General features: G+C 35.7%; 1 protein-coding gene across 2 annotated transcripts in view; it reads left to right on the top strand.

Moving 5' to 3' along the window:
* Window positions 1–2,116: 2,116 nt before the first annotated feature.
* LOC122299111 (nuclear-pore anchor-like) overlaps window positions 2,117–16,814 on the top strand; it is a 93,896-nt gene continuing 79,198 nt past the window's right edge. For both annotated transcript variants that reach the window (XM_043109056.1, XM_043109055.1), the window contains exons 1-11: window positions 2,117–2,618; window positions 2,756–2,902; window positions 3,011–3,109; window positions 4,541–4,669; window positions 4,761–4,853; window positions 4,945–5,010; window positions 5,742–5,831; window positions 5,930–6,007; window positions 6,401–6,510; window positions 12,115–12,235; window positions 12,470–12,562. In XM_043109056.1, coding sequence (XP_042964990.1) covers window positions 2,313–2,618; window positions 2,756–2,902; window positions 3,011–3,109; window positions 4,541–4,669; window positions 4,761–4,853; window positions 4,945–5,010; window positions 5,742–5,831; window positions 5,930–6,007; window positions 6,401–6,510; window positions 12,115–12,235; window positions 12,470–12,562 — 1,332 coding nt within the window. In that variant the 5' untranslated portion in view covers window positions 2,117–2,312. The remainder of the gene's footprint in view (window positions 2,619–2,755; window positions 2,903–3,010; window positions 3,110–4,540; window positions 4,670–4,760; window positions 4,854–4,944; window positions 5,011–5,741; window positions 5,832–5,929; window positions 6,008–6,400; window positions 6,511–12,114; window positions 12,236–12,469; window positions 12,563–16,814) is intronic.

Genomic DNA, 16,814 nt, shown 5'->3' with positions numbered 1-16,814 from the left:
AATGAGAAATTGTCTTTTTTTAGTCTCTTTTTCCTTTTTCGCAATTTTTCGCAATTAAGGGCTACAATTGATTGGGTAGGGATTTCATGACTTGGTTTATTAATATATGCTATTATATAATTTTACTAATAAAGAGGTGTTGGCTCAATTTGGTCTAGGATATTATTACAAAGCTTATATTTAAAGGCAATATAAAAATTTTGTATTTCACCTTAAGTTATATTATCTTCTGTCATACCAACTATTGTAATATATTTTGAGTATTTTTCGTACAATTTGGTTTAGGATATTATTACAATGCTTATATTTAAAGGCAATATAATTTTTTTTTTTTAATTTCAGCTTAAGTTATATTATCTTCTGTCATACCAACTATTGTAATATATTTTGAGTATTTTTCGTACAAATAATTAATATAAGATGTAATTTAAAATTTCTAGCATTAATTAAATTTGAGAAATTCTTGATAAAAAAATTATAAAAAATAAATCTACAAATTGGTACTGTTTAATTTAGTGTGCTACAATCATGCTATTTAAACATCTGAAATTTACAGTTGAGACGACCCATGATACTAGTATTTTAAATTTCATTTTGGTGAGGATTCCGATTAAGTACTGAAATGAAGTATTTTAGTACTGGCATGTTTTGAATTATTATTTGAGAATTAACAATATATATGTATATATAAATTAATAAATAATAGAATCAATATATGTATATTAAAAATATTAAGTGTTTAATAAATATTATAAGATTTGTTTTAATTGTAATTGAACATCTCTAATCTAAGGATGAAAGTTAATGTAAGTGACTCAAAAATATATTTATTTATTTATTTTATTTTCAGGGGTCAAAGTACGCGATTCTATTGTTTCCAATAGTCAAGATGAAAAAATTATTGATGGTAGACACTAAAATATTGAGGAAAAGGAAAAAGAAAATTTAAATGTAGTTGACAACTTGACTGATGGAAATTACACTATCATGAGTTGCCAATAAACAGTTGCCTGGTTTGGTTTGGTAAATGAGATGAGTCTTATTTAATCATGATAATTTTATCAAGTTTTTGTATAAAATATAATAAATAATTTAATTTTTTTAAATTTTAAAATAAAAATTATATTAAAAAATAATATTTTAATAATATTTTATTTAATTTTTATTTCTTATCTAATTTTATCTCATCATCTCATATGTGTAATCAAACTATGCTAGAGTGATGTGAAAAGGCAGTTGATAGGAGACCGTGAAGATGTGCTCTCAGACCTCAGTCTTGAATTACCATTTAATATTTCAAACCGAAATGCAGATTCCAGTTGAAATGACTAGAATTTTAGTCTGAAATGGAACAATTACTATTCTAGCACAAAAACTTTAGGCTGTTCCAGCCGGAAAGGAGCGAAAATGAAAACTTTGTGTTATACCACCATGTGATGCTGCGTAGTATTTTTAAAAAATTAAAAAATAAATAAAAATGCATTTAATTAAAAAATAAAAAATACAAATGAAAAAGAAGTAGAGGAAACAAAGAGTTTGGCATATCGTGGTGGTGTCACGTCGAGAAGGCTAACTGAGCGGTAAGTTTTAGATGACTCAATAACAGTAGTTTAGTACGCTATATTGTAAAATAAAAAAAATATTTTTAAACTGATGTATAGAGTTCAGTTCATCTAATAAAATACTTACACGTTATAATTGAATTTAAAAGAGAATTTTTAAAATTTGAATTTTACAAATCAAATATCACAATTTAAGTGATATAGAATGTATGCTCTACACACCTACTTGATAATATAATAATTTTATTGTAAAATTTAATGAAATTTTTCCATTCATCATCTCCCCATACTACACACCATATTTATTTTTATTTTTTTTGATTTTCTTTTTTTTAAATTAATTGAATTATTCTATTCATTATTTATATACCACATATTTGATAAAAACAAATATTGTATATGGTATATGTGTATGATAAATAGAATTTCTCAACTTAATGATATATTATGTCAAGTTATATTAATTTATAATTTTTTTTATAAATTATTATTAGACATATGCTTTTATAAAATTTATACTTAAAAAGGAGAAAATGTTATTATGAATAAAAACATTTCAGCCGAAAAGAAAGTAAGGAAGAAGGAAAGAAAAACAACTTTTACAGGGCTGTTCTTCTTCAGCTTCCCTCTCCTTCAAATCAATAGGCATTTATTTCCCTCTTCGTTCTTCTTCACTTTATTACTCCACGCTCCTTTCATGTTTCTCTTTCTTGCCGATCTTTGTGATTAGGGAGGTTTCAATTTCACAAAATGCCACTGTTCCTCTCCGACGAGGAGTTCTCGCAGTGCGCAGAAGACGGCGCTGCGGTGGCGGAGAAGGCCGACGCGTTCATCGCCGAGCTGTACAAGGAGGTCGAGATCGTCAGGGCCCGGGCCGACGCCTCTGCCATCACCGCCGAGCAGACCTGCTCACTGCTTGAGCAGAAGTACCTCTCCCTCTCTGAAGAATTCTCCAAGCTCGAGTCCCAAAACGCACAGCTTCACTCCTCCCTCGATCAGCGCCTCTCCGACCTCGCCCAAGTCCAGGCCCAAAAGTATCAACTCCAGTTGCAATCCGTAAGAACACCTTTACCTGCACTTGTGCTGGATAGTAATTTTTTCTTTTTCTTTTCGGTTTCTATATGAGTGTGTGTACGTTTAAATGTGTTTTGTATGTTTGGATGGAATAATCTTAGAGTCTTGGAATTTCATAGATCGGAAAGGATGGGCAGATAGAGAGGTTGACAACGGAGGTGTCGGAGTTGCATAAGTCTAAAAGGCAGCTGATAGAGTTGGTCGAGCAGAAGGATTTGGAGACCGGTGAGAAGAATGCCACAAGCAAGAGCTATCTTGATAAGATTGTGAGTTGCGTATCTTGTTGCCTTAGCAATTATGTTTGTTAGATTTTCGTATTTTTAAGCTAAACAATCAATCTAATGTTGTTTATCCTTTTGATGGTGATTCCCAAGGTCAAATTATCCGACACTGCTGCGCAAAGGGAGTCTCGTTTGAGTGAAATCGAGGCTGAGTTGTCGCGTGCGCAGGCTACACGCTCTCGTCTTTCACAGGTATCTACACTCCTTTAGTTGTCAAGTCTATCGCTCTGTATCCTCTCGAAGCTGGCTTTAAATTTTTTGTTCTTCTGAAAAGTTAATTTTTTCTTTTTCCTGGTCTGGAATTTCGTGACTATAATTGGGGGGTGCATTTGATATGGGTGCGCCCTTCGATTTTGCCCCTTGGGTGTCCATAAGAATTGGAGTGTGATTTCATGATATCGCAAATAGCACGTGCAACAATTGTCATGGCCTAATTATAATTGAATTCTGAATAGCAAAATCTTGTGTGAAAATAGGTTATTAGGGAGTTTACTTATAGTACGGCAAAAGCTGTGATATGGAACTCTGGCTGGTTATAATATTTTCTGTTTTATTGCTTCTCAAAATATTGTTAATTAGCGGAGCAAAATGCTTAATAAGAAAAAGGTGGGCAGAACAGAGCTGCTATGCTTTCTATGCACTGTTCTTCACTTAGATAGAGATTTTCATTACAGTGCTTGTTTAATGTTGCTTAACCTTCTGATACAATGTTTGAGTAATAAATGGGAATAAAAAGGAAAATGAGAAGCATATTATTTGGTTCACACTTCAACAGGTTTCTTTAACAGAACTCGTTTTCCTTTGTCTGTTGTCTAAATTGACAGGATAAAAATATTCTGAATGGTGTATATCGCTCCATGTTCTTTCCCTATCCCATTTAAAAAATTCAACATGGTGTAGGGTTATATTAAACTTTGTGGTTAAGTGGGTGAATATTGTTTACGGATCAGGGGCTCAAGATAGGGCAACACTTATTTTTGCGATAAGTAAAGGGATGAAAACTTTTATCAAACAAAAAGTGCTAGGGGCGCAACCCAAGCACACGATATGTATATAGAGGAAAGACACCTGGCTAAAACAAGTGAGAAGAACAAGAATTCAAAAATCTGCAAAAGATGTGAGCATAAAGATACTTAACTCTGGCAACGTTCTTTCACAATCTTCATAGTTGCGGGTATTTCCTTCCTTCCCTATGCTCAACATCTTAACAAAGTAGCCATCTGCCATACCTTTGCATTCTAGTGCCTTTTTGTTTTACCTCCCAAAGCCATGCCAATAACTTCACCATCAGTTGGGGCATGGCCCAATCAATCTGGAAGAAGCTGAAGATTGAGAACCATAAAACCCTAGTCATTACACAAATTCATCCTTGCAACAAGTGATTTTGAACAAATAGATATGGTCCATCAATAACAAGTATAGCTCATTTTTTTTCGATTTTAAAAGACTTCTAGAATTGTGGTTGCTTTTCATATGCATTCTGTTCCTTTGGCATGTTCATGGGAGGTTCTGGCTTTGAGTACTTCCTCTTACTGCACACAAGCCCTACTGCTTTGAATTTCATCTATCTATTGCTTTATTTTGTGGTTCATTTACGACATAGATGTGTTTGAATTGGTGCAGGAAAAGGAGCTTATTGAGAGGCATAATGTCTGGCTTAATGATGAGTTGACTGACAAGGTTGATAGTCTCAATGAACTGCGGAGAAAATATAATGATATTGAGGCTGATATGTGTGCTAAGCTTGCAGAAGTAAGAATGCCTTTACAAGTTGTATTTGTAACCGGTGAAGCTTAAATTATAATACTATGCCAATTTTGGATTTTTTTATCAATGCTTTTAGGTTGAGAGGCAACACAACGAATGCTCTGGTTCATTACAATGGAACAGGGAAAGAGTGAGGGAACTAGAAACAAAACTAACATCCTTGCAGGAGGTGTGATATGTTTTTTTGACCTTCTATATTATTTTGCATGCCATTTGTTTTGTGACAGCTACCTCATCAATATTTGTCTTCACACATGTAGGAGTTGTGTTCATCTAAAGATGCTACCGCCGCCAATGAAGAGCGATTATCTGCTGAACTCTCAACAGTGGGTTTTATATATGTTTGCAATTTAAAATAATCGGCAGATATATTTTTTAGATATGTTGCTTATATTTTCATATTTCTTAACCCCTAGGGGTTGGCTCAAGTGATAAAGGCTTTGGTCTTAGTGGTATGCTCCCTCCAAGTATAAAGTTCAAATTCTCTTGGATGCAAACAATTTCTAGGGGCCATTGGACTGGGAGAGCTTCCCCGTGAATTACTGAGGCGTACTTGTGGGAGACTCATTGCTGAGAGCCTGTGCACCCATGGGATTAGTCGGGACTTTGTTCCTGAACACCTAGTGCCAATCAAAAAAATATTTATATTTGTTTAGGACATGCAAAAACTTGTGAATGCTATTGAGTAAATGATCTTATTAATGTATGGTGTTGACCGGTGTGTATTTGAACAGCCGCATTTAATCTTGCTTTCTATTATTGATACAATTCTTCTCTATAGAAACAAGACTGACTGCTGGAATCAATCTAGCATTTAATTAAAAAAATCATTTATTTTCTGTGTTGTTTGTTCTACGTTTATTCTATACAAGTAGGCCATTGTTTCTGATTCTGACTATCAAAGCATGAGAATGGCCATTTGATTTTTACCTAATTTTACCTGTCATGTATTTCCATTGTTTTCGTTTCTGACTACCAAAGCATGATGGCAGCCATTTGAGTTTTATCTAATTCAGTCACTTTTTTTTTTTTCATTTAAATGATTACAACTTTGCAGCTAAATAAGCTTGTTGAACTATACAAGGAAAGTTCTGATGAATGGTCCAAGAGGGCAGGAGAGCTTGAGGGCGTCGTTAAAGCCCTAGAGGTGACAAGTTATCTGTCAATTCGGTGATTTCTTAAATTTGGACTTGTGGTGTATTTTTCCTTATCTTGATTTTGAGATTTCGTTGCTATCCTAAGCAGACACATTTGATTCAAGTCGAAATTGATCATAAAGAGAGACTTGAAAAGGAAGTATCTGCAAGGAACCAATTTGAAAAGGTATGCTCCTGACTTATTTGTGACGGACTAATATTTCAATGGAATAGGAAGCAATTGTTTTGTTGCTGTCCTCACTTTATTTTGTTTACCAATGCCATCATTGCATGAAAATTTGATAATTTTATCTACTCATAAAAAAAATAATTGCATGACAATTTCATAGGTGTTAGTTAGTTCTCGCCCATTTGAACTATTCCAGATCAGTACTTGCAGTTCCTATCATTTGCTTTGTTTTGAAAACCTCATGATATGCGTTTATTTTGGTGTGCCTTTACTTAGTAGCTGGTTGTTCTATCATTTTGTTTTGTTGTGGAGTCTATACAATTACTTTGTACCTAAGTCCTTTTCGATTTTTTTCCAATAATTATGGTTATATCTTTTTTTTCCTCATAGGATGCTGCAGATCTGAAAGCAAAACTTGAAAAGTGTGAAGCTGATGTTGAAAACAGTAGAAAATCGAAGGAACTGAATCTTCTTCCACACAGCAATTTCAGTACTGAAATGTATGTTCGAATATGGTTCATCTAATAGTACCTTGTCCTGCTACTTTTTTCTTGAAAGATAGGATGTCTTAAATGTTAATAGTGTTAGTCCACTGATGTGGCATAGGTGAATGTGCTCTTGACTTTATTGGGTATGCTGGTTTGGGCAGATGTAAATCCCCGTCTCACTTATCGAAAGAAAAAAAAAGAAAGTCCTCTTCTAGTCTAGTGGTTTGCTTAATTTCCAATATTTTTGTTAATATATTTCTTGGTGAAATTTACTTAAAGAAAAAAATACTACTTGATGAAATTTTATTACTTGTAAAAGAAAATTTCTGTTATTGGGAAAATGGACTTGGTGATACCAACATGAGAGGAGGCCTTGTAGAAAGCTATAGTGGGCTCTAAATATAGTTGTGCTTGGGGTGACTAGTGTACTAGGAGTTACTTGTGTCACTTAGGGTGGCCTTGTGGAAACATGTCATAAGATGTTGGTCTTTTTTTAAGTCATACAACTTGAGGTGGTGATGGCTCGAGTATTAGATTTTAGCCTGACATATGGAGTGGTGACAGGGACTTCATGGAAACTTTCCTAGAGATGTATAGCATTTCTTGTGTACAAGAGGCTTCAGTGGTTGATCTATTGGATTTATCCTATGGCTACCTTTTGTAGAATGGTAGCTTTTCTAGGGTGGCTCAGGACTGTGAGGTTGATACCTTTACAGATTCAAATCATATACTTTGGTAGAATATGTCGTGGATGTATTGATCAAAATCTTTGGCCCCCTTTCAAGAACAGGAAGTTCAAGATTCTTTTGAACAACCTCCTTAAGGAAGTTCTTCATGATTGATAATCTAAGGAAACATCATATCATTGTGATTGATTGGTGCTACATGTGCAGAAAAGAGGGAAATCAATCGCCCACCTTTTACTCTGTTGTGAGTTTGCTAGAGCCTTGTGGAACGATTTATATGGTAGAGTTCGGTTGGGTTGGGTTATGTCCAGCAGGTTAGTAGATCTCTTTGCAAGCTGGAGAGAGTTCTATGATAACATACAAATTGCAGCAGTCTGGAAGATGATCCCTCTTTGTGCTGTATTTGGAGGGAAAAGAATCAAAGAAATTTCAAAACTCCAGGAACGGACGATGGAAGAACTTAGAAATTATTTCTTCAATGCCTTGTTTCTTTGGACAACCGTGATAGACTTTAATGGCCGGGTTTTTATGATTCCTTGTATTTTATTTTTTATTTTTTTATCAGTAACAATTCTCTCAATAAGCCTTGTGTACTTGTGTTGTGAGTTTTGATTCTTCAATAAAACTCTTGATTACTTCTAAAGAAATGTGGTAAGATACATTTGGTTACGTTCTTCTTTATTTCTGTCAGATTATATGGCATCTTCTTTTATGCCATTGGGGCAGCAACTTTGTAAGAGAGAGAGATGATCCGAGTTACATAGACAGTGTGTCAACATTTCATATTTTAGTATATGAGAAACTTAAACAATAATAATCTGGAGTCAACTTTTTTACCTAAAAAAAAAAAAAAACAGAATAACCAGATTTGAATGCTGGAGTCATAATAATCTAGAGAGATACCAGATGTTTATAAAGGTGCACTTATCATAACAAAATACCTGAACTCGTGACCAAAAGAGAGCTGGTTCTAAAATACAATGTTTGATCCACACACACCATTTCTCTCCAAAACCTCCCAAGCAATACAATAAAAAATCCCAACTAACATGATCTACGCTTTTTCCTTGTCCAATTTAATCAAAATTCCAGATTCATTTGATTTAATTCTGTTGTCCACATACTCATTAGCAACTAAAACCGAGTCAAGAATTTGTCTCCCTCTTACAAAGACATTTTGAGATTTCGATATAATATTTCCCAACACCACACTCATATGATTGGCTAACACCTTAGAGATTATCTTGTATTCCCCATTCACCAAACTAATAGGCCGAAAATCCCGCATCTCCACAGCCCCTACCTTTTTGGGAATAAGTGCTATAAATGTAGCATTGAATCTTTTCTCAAACTTCATAAATGTATAAAATTCATGAAAAACCTTCATAATATTATCCTGCACTATATCCCAACAAGATTGAAAGAAAGCCATTGAGAAATCATCCGGACCCAGAGCCTTATCCCTTGCCATTCCTCTAACCACATCAAGAACTTCATCCTCTTCAAAAGCTCTCTCCAACCATTCTGCACTTGCTTGATCAATGGAGTCAGAAAACGGTCCATCAAGCTTTGGTCTCCATGAGTATTCTTCACTGAAAAACTTCTCGAGATTTTCTGTTTTGGTAAATGGCACTCTGGTTGGGTTTTAATAGCTCACGTGGTTTGAGACAAGGAGATCCGCTATCTCATTTTCTTTTTGTCCTTGTCATGGATACATTGAGTAGAATGTTGGAAGCGGCAGTAGAAGGAAGGTACTTGTCGGGTTTTGAGGTGGGCAATGAGGAATGGAATGGCGTGAAATTATCCCATCTTCTTTTTGCTGATGACACTTTGATTTTTAGTGAGCCCAACCAAGAACATATTTGGTCTTTGAGAGCATTGTTGTTATGTTTCGAAGTTGTCTCGTGTCTCAGGAACCTAAACAAGTCTGAAATTGTACCTGTGGCTGCTGTAGGTACTATTTCAGATTTGGCTAATATTTTGGAGTGTAAGATTGCTTCACTACCACTGAAGTATCTTGGTCTTCCCTTGGGGGCTCCTCACAAATCTGTTTTGATATGGGATGGGGTGATTGAGAAGATTGAGAGAAGGTTGGCTGGATGGAGAAAGTTATATTTGTCTAAAGTGGGAAGAATTACTTTGATAAAGAGTACGTTGTCTACTCTTCCTACGTATTTTTTTTCACTTTTCCCTTTGCCTGTTGGAGTTGCTAGAAGAATTAAGAAAATTTATCGTATTTTTTTATGGGGAGGAATAGGAGAGGAAAAGAAGTTTCATTTGGTTAGTTGGAACAAGGTTTGTCAACCGGTTTCTTGTGGAGGATCGGGGGTGGGAAATTTGAGGTTGTTTTATTAAGCACTCCTTGGAAAATGGCTTTGGAGATATTATGGAGAGAGATGCTTTATAGAAGAATGTTGTTGCTGTTAAATATGGGAGTGGGTGGGGGGATGTTCTAATGAAAATAGAGAAGCGAATGGGGTGAGTTTATGGAAGTTTATTAGGAAAGGTTGGGGGGAGTTTTCTAAACATTAAATTTAAGTTGGCGGAAGGGAAGAGGATTCTCTTTTGTCATGACATTATGTTTGGGGAATCAGCTCTTAAATCACATTTTCCATCTCTTTACAGGATTGCAATGGATCAAAATGTTGCTGCAGCAGATTCTCTTCATTGTACGGATAATAATATTCTATGGAATGTTGACTTTATTAGAGATGCAAATGACTGGGAAGTGAATGTTGTTTCGGATTTTTTGGGAAGAATTTATAATTCAAAAGTGATTCAAGGAAGAGAGGATAGGCTATTGTGGGATCATGCTGGGAATTTCAGGTTTTCAGTCAGTTCCTTTTATAAGGTGCTTAAGTGTCATTCTGGCTGTGTATTCCCCTGGAAAAGCATTTGGAGGGTGAAGGTACCTGCTAAGGTGGCGTTCTTCGGTTGGGTGGTTGCTCTAGGGAAAGTATTGACCACGGATAACCTTTAAAAACGTGGTTTGTGTATAGCTGATTGATGTGTCATGTGCAAGAAGGATGTTGAATCTGTAAATCATCTTTTTTTACATTGTGAGGTGGCAAAGTCTTTGTGGAATGAGGTTATTGGTTGGACAGGTTTATATTGGGTGATGCCTAAGGAAGTTGCGGTGGTTCTTGCTTGTTGGCATGGTTTTGAGGCAAGGAAATGTGTTACTGCCAGATGGAGAATGGTTCCTTTGTGTTTAATGTGGTGTTTATGGCTGGAAAGGAATGAGAGATGTTTTGAAGACACAGCATTCTTTTGAAGATCTTTGAAATTTTTTCTGTTCTACTTTGAGTTAGTGGGCTAAGATCTTTGTAAGGAATGATGATAATGTACTGAATCTGTTTGTGTCTTAGTTTCCTGCTTTCTAGAGTGTAGTAGGTATTCCTTTGTATACATCCTGTATACTTGGGCTGTGCCTATTCTTGGTAATAAAATTCTTATTAATTATAAAAAAGAATATTCGAACAACAATGTAGAATCCTAATATTCAAATGGTAAAGGCATAAGAAGCTTAATAAAAACTCCCTTGAACTTCTTCTTAAAGTTAGCTTTTTGGTTTGTATGTATCTCCAGGATAATGGAGTTTTAGATCTGGCGGCTGTTTTTGCATTTATTTGACAGTACTGGTTGTTTTTATGGTGTAAACTAGGACACAGTCTAGTCTTTTCTTTGTATTTTTTGTTTTTTCAAGAATAATTTTCCTGTCTCTCTTTCTTGTTGCTGGCTTAATTGGTATATTTTATGCTTTTATGCGCTCTGAACTGTATATTTGTTTTTGTAAATGTGAATACATCTATTTGCAAGCATCTTTATTGACACACTAAACATACCGCTGATGTGGAAGCCTTACTGCTGATGTGGCAGGCTTCCACACTTGCTTACATAAAATAGTATTCGAACATATGACTCTTTTCATGAATATAATTTCATGAATATAATTGGTCCCACAGTAAACATTGTGTTAGAACCAGGCTTGTAACTAGCACAACTCTATGTATTAATCTTTGATTTCCAAATCATAAAAGAGAAAATATCTGATTTATAAAAGAGAAAATATCTTTTTTTGTTTTGTTTTGTTTTGTTTTATAATAGAATCTGTCTTTGTTTTGTTTTATGTTTTTATTTATTCTCTGATTTATTTTTATTTTTTCTGGGAATGATTGGAGTTGAAGATTTATTGGAAGGTCTTAGGATTAATATTTAAGTGTCTTGAGTGGGATCCAAAAAGTATGATTATTTTAAATCATGTGCTTTTAGGGGGAGTTCTAATTTCTGTCATTCCCAAAGGATCTTTAGAGCGGGCTTGTCTTTTCTCTCTCATTCTTCTATTCCTGTCCTTCAAAATTTTAAGCTTTCATCTTTGTCAATGCCTGAATCAAACAATTTGAAGTAAGGTTTCAGATCCCTCATTGAAGGATCTGACTAGCTCTTTTTTAACTAGTTTTTGCAAGTTCATCGGTGGTTCTTATATGATGCAGCAAGGGAGTAGATATAGATAGTAGATTTAGAAATTTATAGAGAAATAAGAGACAGGATCGACTTCATTTTTGCACTCATTTTTTATGTGTTTGACAGTTATTAATGCTGGAGAGATATCCTGGATTAACATCCATGCAGTGTACATGTCAATATATGTATATATCCATGCTGTGTGTAATACTGATGTTCCACAAACTAAACTCTCTTCATTTTGTTTAGTAAATTACCTTATGTGCTGGTTTTCGAATTTCTTAATCATCTGCTGAGTAATGTAGTACTAATTTAGACTCATTTAATATATTTATGATGTTAATATTTTATTTTAGGGCTACTTATCAAAAAATATTTTATTTTAGGGCTAGATGCAGATGGTTTATTTTACAAAGTCACTTTGACTCAAATCTTTTACGTAATTGAATTTATTTTTCTTTTACAGATTGATGAATTCATTTGAAACAAATTGCATGGTTGAGGATAATCACGTGGTTGTCCCCAAGATTCCTGCAGTTGTTTCAGGAACAGCCTTGGCAGCTTCGCTTCTGCGTGATGGTTGGAGTGTGGGTTTTGAACTTTAACTTTTTACTTGTTCTCACATTTTAACTAATTTTGAGTTTATAAACAAAAAAACCATTGAACTAATTTTGAAATTTTGTGTTTTGTTGCTTGCCTTTCTTTCTTTTAGCTGGCTAAAGTGTCTATTTGAATTTTAACTAATTTTGAGTTTATAAACAAAAAAACCATTTAAATAATTTTGAAATTTTGTATTTGTTGCTTGCCTTTCTTTCTTTTAGCTGGCTAAAGTGTATTTGAAATATCAAGAGACTGTTGATGCCCTAAGAAATGAACAGTTGGGAAGGAAGCAATCTGAGGTCATTCTGCAACGGGTAATCTATTCACTGTGCATTAATTTATAAAAGCTGATGCATCCTTTTTGTAAAATATTGTGCCTCCGCATTTGTCTATTAGAATTTTATTTTTTAATTATTTTATTATGTCAAGTTTGTGAGAATGGCCGAATGCCTTGGCCTTGAGAGCTCTATATATTATATATTCTTTACAAACAATTCTATACATGGAAACAAATAAGTATACACCTAATTCTAGCTCTATGCAATAGTACGTAGAGAAAGAAGGAAAGAGTTATATAAGGAAAGAATGATGAATAATAATGGACAGCAACACTGTCCATTGACAGCCCCCCTCAAATTGATGCGGATTGATCAACAAGCATCAGTTTGCTACTTAATAAGCAATGTCGATGGCAAGTGAGAGCTTTGGTGAAGATATTAGCAATTTGAAATTTAGTGGAAATATGTGGAAGAGTGAAAACATGAGCTTCAAATGCTTCACGAATAGTGACAGTTGACTTCAGTATGCTTTATGCACTCATGATAGACAGGATTGGCTGTGATCTGAATAGCACTCGTATTATCTACATGTAGAGGTGTAGGATTGGTCTCAAAGAAGTCTAACTCAGCAAGCAAGCCTTGAAGCCAAATAATCTCGAAACAAGCAAGAGACATCACCCAATTCTCAGATTTGGTAAATGACTTAGAAACTCTATCTCGCTTCTTACTATTTTAGGAGATCAATGCATCACCTAGAAACACACACCAACTAGTGATGGAGCGACGTGTATCAGCACAATTGACCCAATCAGCGTTGCTATAAGCAACAAGATGAGGAGAATTGCCTGCAGGAAAGAATAAGCCACGAGTAGAAGTGCCCTGAACATAGCGTATGATCCTACGGACAGCAGGCAAATGAAGATGAAGAGGAGTTTGAAGAAATTGGCTAACTTCTTGTATAGAAAAAGAAATGTCTGGTCTAGTAATAGTGAGATACACAAGGCTACCCACTAACTTTTGGTATAAACTGTGATCAGCAAGTACGTCACCCTTTTTGTGAAGATTGACATTTGATTCCATCGGAGTATCAATAGAGGTAGCCTCCTGTAGGCTAGCTGTGGCCACCAGGTCACTAGCGTACTTATGTTGATTAAGTGAAATACCAGAGGGACTATGATGCACCTCAAGACCAAGAAAATATGTGAGCGACTCAAGATCTTTCACATGAAAGGACTTTGAGAGATGAGTCTTAAGCTGGCCAAGTGAAATAGAGTCGGAACCAGTGATCACAATATCATCAACATAAACCAAAAGAACAACAATACCCATGTCTGATTTCCGAAGAAACAATGAAGTGTCATACTTGCTTTGCTTGAATGAAAATTGTAATAAAGTGGTGTGGAATTTATCAAACCAGGCGCTCGAAGCTTGTTTGAGACCATAAAGAGAGCGACGATGCTTACACACGTGAAGTCGAAGAGGGAAACAATCCCGAGTGTGGCTTCATATAAATACACTCTTTAAGATCCCCTTAAAGAAAAACATTTTTGACATCCATCTGATGTAGTGGCCAATCACTAGAAGCAGCAAGAGTTAGCATCGTACGAACAGTAGTCATCTTAGCCACAGGAGCAAATGTCTCTTCATAATTGACACCATATTTTTGATTATTCCCAAGTGCAATAAGCCGAGCTTTGTAACGATCCAAACTGCCATCAGATTGAATCTTGATTGAGTAAACCCATTTACAACCCAGAGGAACAATGGTGGGAGGACAAGACTCAATGTCCCAGGTGTGATTGGCCTTTAGAGCAGCAATTTCTTCCTGTATAGCTTGTTGCCAACATACATGCTGGGCAGCTTTTGAATAGGATGTGGGAATATCAAATCTAGACAATGCAACAGTAAGAGCTAAAATAGAATTACCAAAAGAGGGAAACCAATACCAATCGGGGGGTACAAACACTTGAGAAGAGCGACGTACCAAAGGCTCTGGAGGTGCTGCAATTGATTGAATCTGGAGCGTGGTAGGATCAGATATTGGGTGAGCCAGCGGAAGAGACTGAGGGCGGGAGCGTCTTGTATACACAATACCTGGTTTAAAATGAGAACTGATTTGATGAAGATCCGGGAACTGCTGCTCAAAGGAGGGGAGGACCACAGTAGAAGAGAAGGGCACAAAAGACACTAGAAAGAAATGTTGATTTTCAAAGAAAATATTCCTAGAAATGCGTGTACGGTGTAATGTAGGATCATAGTAAACAAATCCCTTTTGATACATTATAACCCAAGAATGCACATCGAACAGATTGAGTAGATAATTTATAGTGCTCATGAGGAGATAAATGAACAAAACATACACAACCAAAGGTACAAAGGTTTTCCTAACTAGGTTGCTTAGCAAACAAGCAGAAATATGGAGACTCCATGTGAAGGACTTGGGAAGGTAAACGATTAATCAAGTGAGTAGTAGTTTTCAGAGCCTCAACCCAGAACATGGATAGAATATAGGATTCTAACAAGAGAGTACGTACCACATCTAGGAGATGATGATTTTTATGTTCAGCTACTTCATTCTATTGTGGAGTGGCGGGACATGAATGCTGGTGAATAATACATTTAGAAATAAAAAATGTCTAGAACTCAGTAGTCAAATATTCACCACTGGAATCTGTGCATAATGTCTTAATAGAAGCAGAAAAGTGATCAACATATGCAAAAAACTCAGTGAAAGTATGAAAAACCTCAGATTTAGAGCGAACAAAATAGACCCCAGTAAATCTGCTATGATTATTAATGAAAGTCGCATAATATTTAAATTTTTCATGTGAACTAAATGGGGAAGGTCCCCAAGCATCAATATGGATAAGATCAAAGCAATGAGAAGCTCTACTAGCATGCAAAGGAAAGGGAAGAGTTTTGTTTTTACCAAGTTTGCAAGACGCACACTCAAGAGACAAAGAAGAACATTCTTTATTATCAAGTATACCGGAGTTCAATACATGAGATAAGATCTGAGTATTGGAATGGCCTAAACGACGATGCCACATCATACTAAGATTTGGAACATTATTACAAGCAAAAGACTTAAGAGAAGAAACTTGAGAAAATGCTGGAACAAGCAGAAGTAGTGGAAACAAGCTCCCCCGTTACCTGGTCCTTTACAATACAACCATTACCAGAAAAATTAATAGCACAATTGTTATCAACTAATCGACCAACAGAAAGAAGATTTGTGGAAAGCTGAGGAGCAAGAAACACATCAGTGAACTTAGAAGAGGCATCTCCGACAGCAGCATTGGGTAAAGAACTGCCATTGGTAGTTTGAATAGTAGATTGACCAGCGTAGGGCCAAACATTGACCTAGAGTAGTGGGATTATTCGTCATGTTGTTAGAAGCCCCCGAGTCCATATACTAAAGTTTAGTAGAATGGTTACCTTGGAACCCCATTGCTGATAATGTTGAAATTAGCATCTGTTGCACCATTTCTGGTGTGCAGTAATTTGCGGTAGGAGGTGCAAGATCAGAGGAAGCATTAGAAGAAGAGCCATGTGTTGTAGAAGTCACTGCTGAAGGGGCAAGAATAGAAGTCTAAAATGCTTGGGCCTGACGATTATGGGGACAAATACGACATTCTTTAACAATGTGACCCTTCTTTTTGCAATAAGAGCATTATTTTTTAGGACAATTAGCAGCAATATGCCCATATTCCTTGCAGCAAAAACACTGCAAGTTTTTAGAATTCATAGGTGGCCCTCGTCCTTGGGCAACATAAGCCATAGTGAGCGATCCTCAACTGCCATGGGAATGCTCCAGAGTAGCTTGAGTATTAAGACGTTCTTCGCGAAGTAACTCACCAAAACAAACCTCAAGAGAAGGAATAGAAGAGCGATTCAGCAAAGAGGAATGGACAGATTCAAATTCGGGATGTAGTTTCATATGAAATTGATCACGACGACTAGTCTTGTGAAGTTTTTGAATAATGAAAAGAGCAGCAACAGGAACATTCGCGGTAACCAGATCAGCATATTCGTTCCAAAGGGTTAGAAAACCTGAATAGTAATCTTGGATGAACAGAGTGTCATGTTGAAATGTGGAAATCGCATGCTCTAATTGAAAACGACGAGCAGCATTATCTTGATGATAAACTTTCTTTAAGTAAGTCCACATGGATTGTGCGGTGTGATGAGGCCGCAAGTTGGTGACAATATGTGACTCAACCGAGCCAAGAAGCCAAGACATAATTTGAGCATCAAGCACAACTCAAGAAGGAGAAGATACTGGATC

Source organism: Carya illinoinensis, chromosome 16 (assembly GCF_018687715.1).
Source record: "Carya illinoinensis cultivar Pawnee chromosome 16, C.illinoinensisPawnee_v1, whole genome shotgun sequence".
Taxonomy (NCBI): domain Eukaryota; kingdom Viridiplantae; phylum Streptophyta; class Magnoliopsida; order Fagales; family Juglandaceae; genus Carya; species Carya illinoinensis.
Note: the sequence above shows the minus strand (reverse complement) of the source record. Positions and strands in the feature narration are given on the sequence as shown.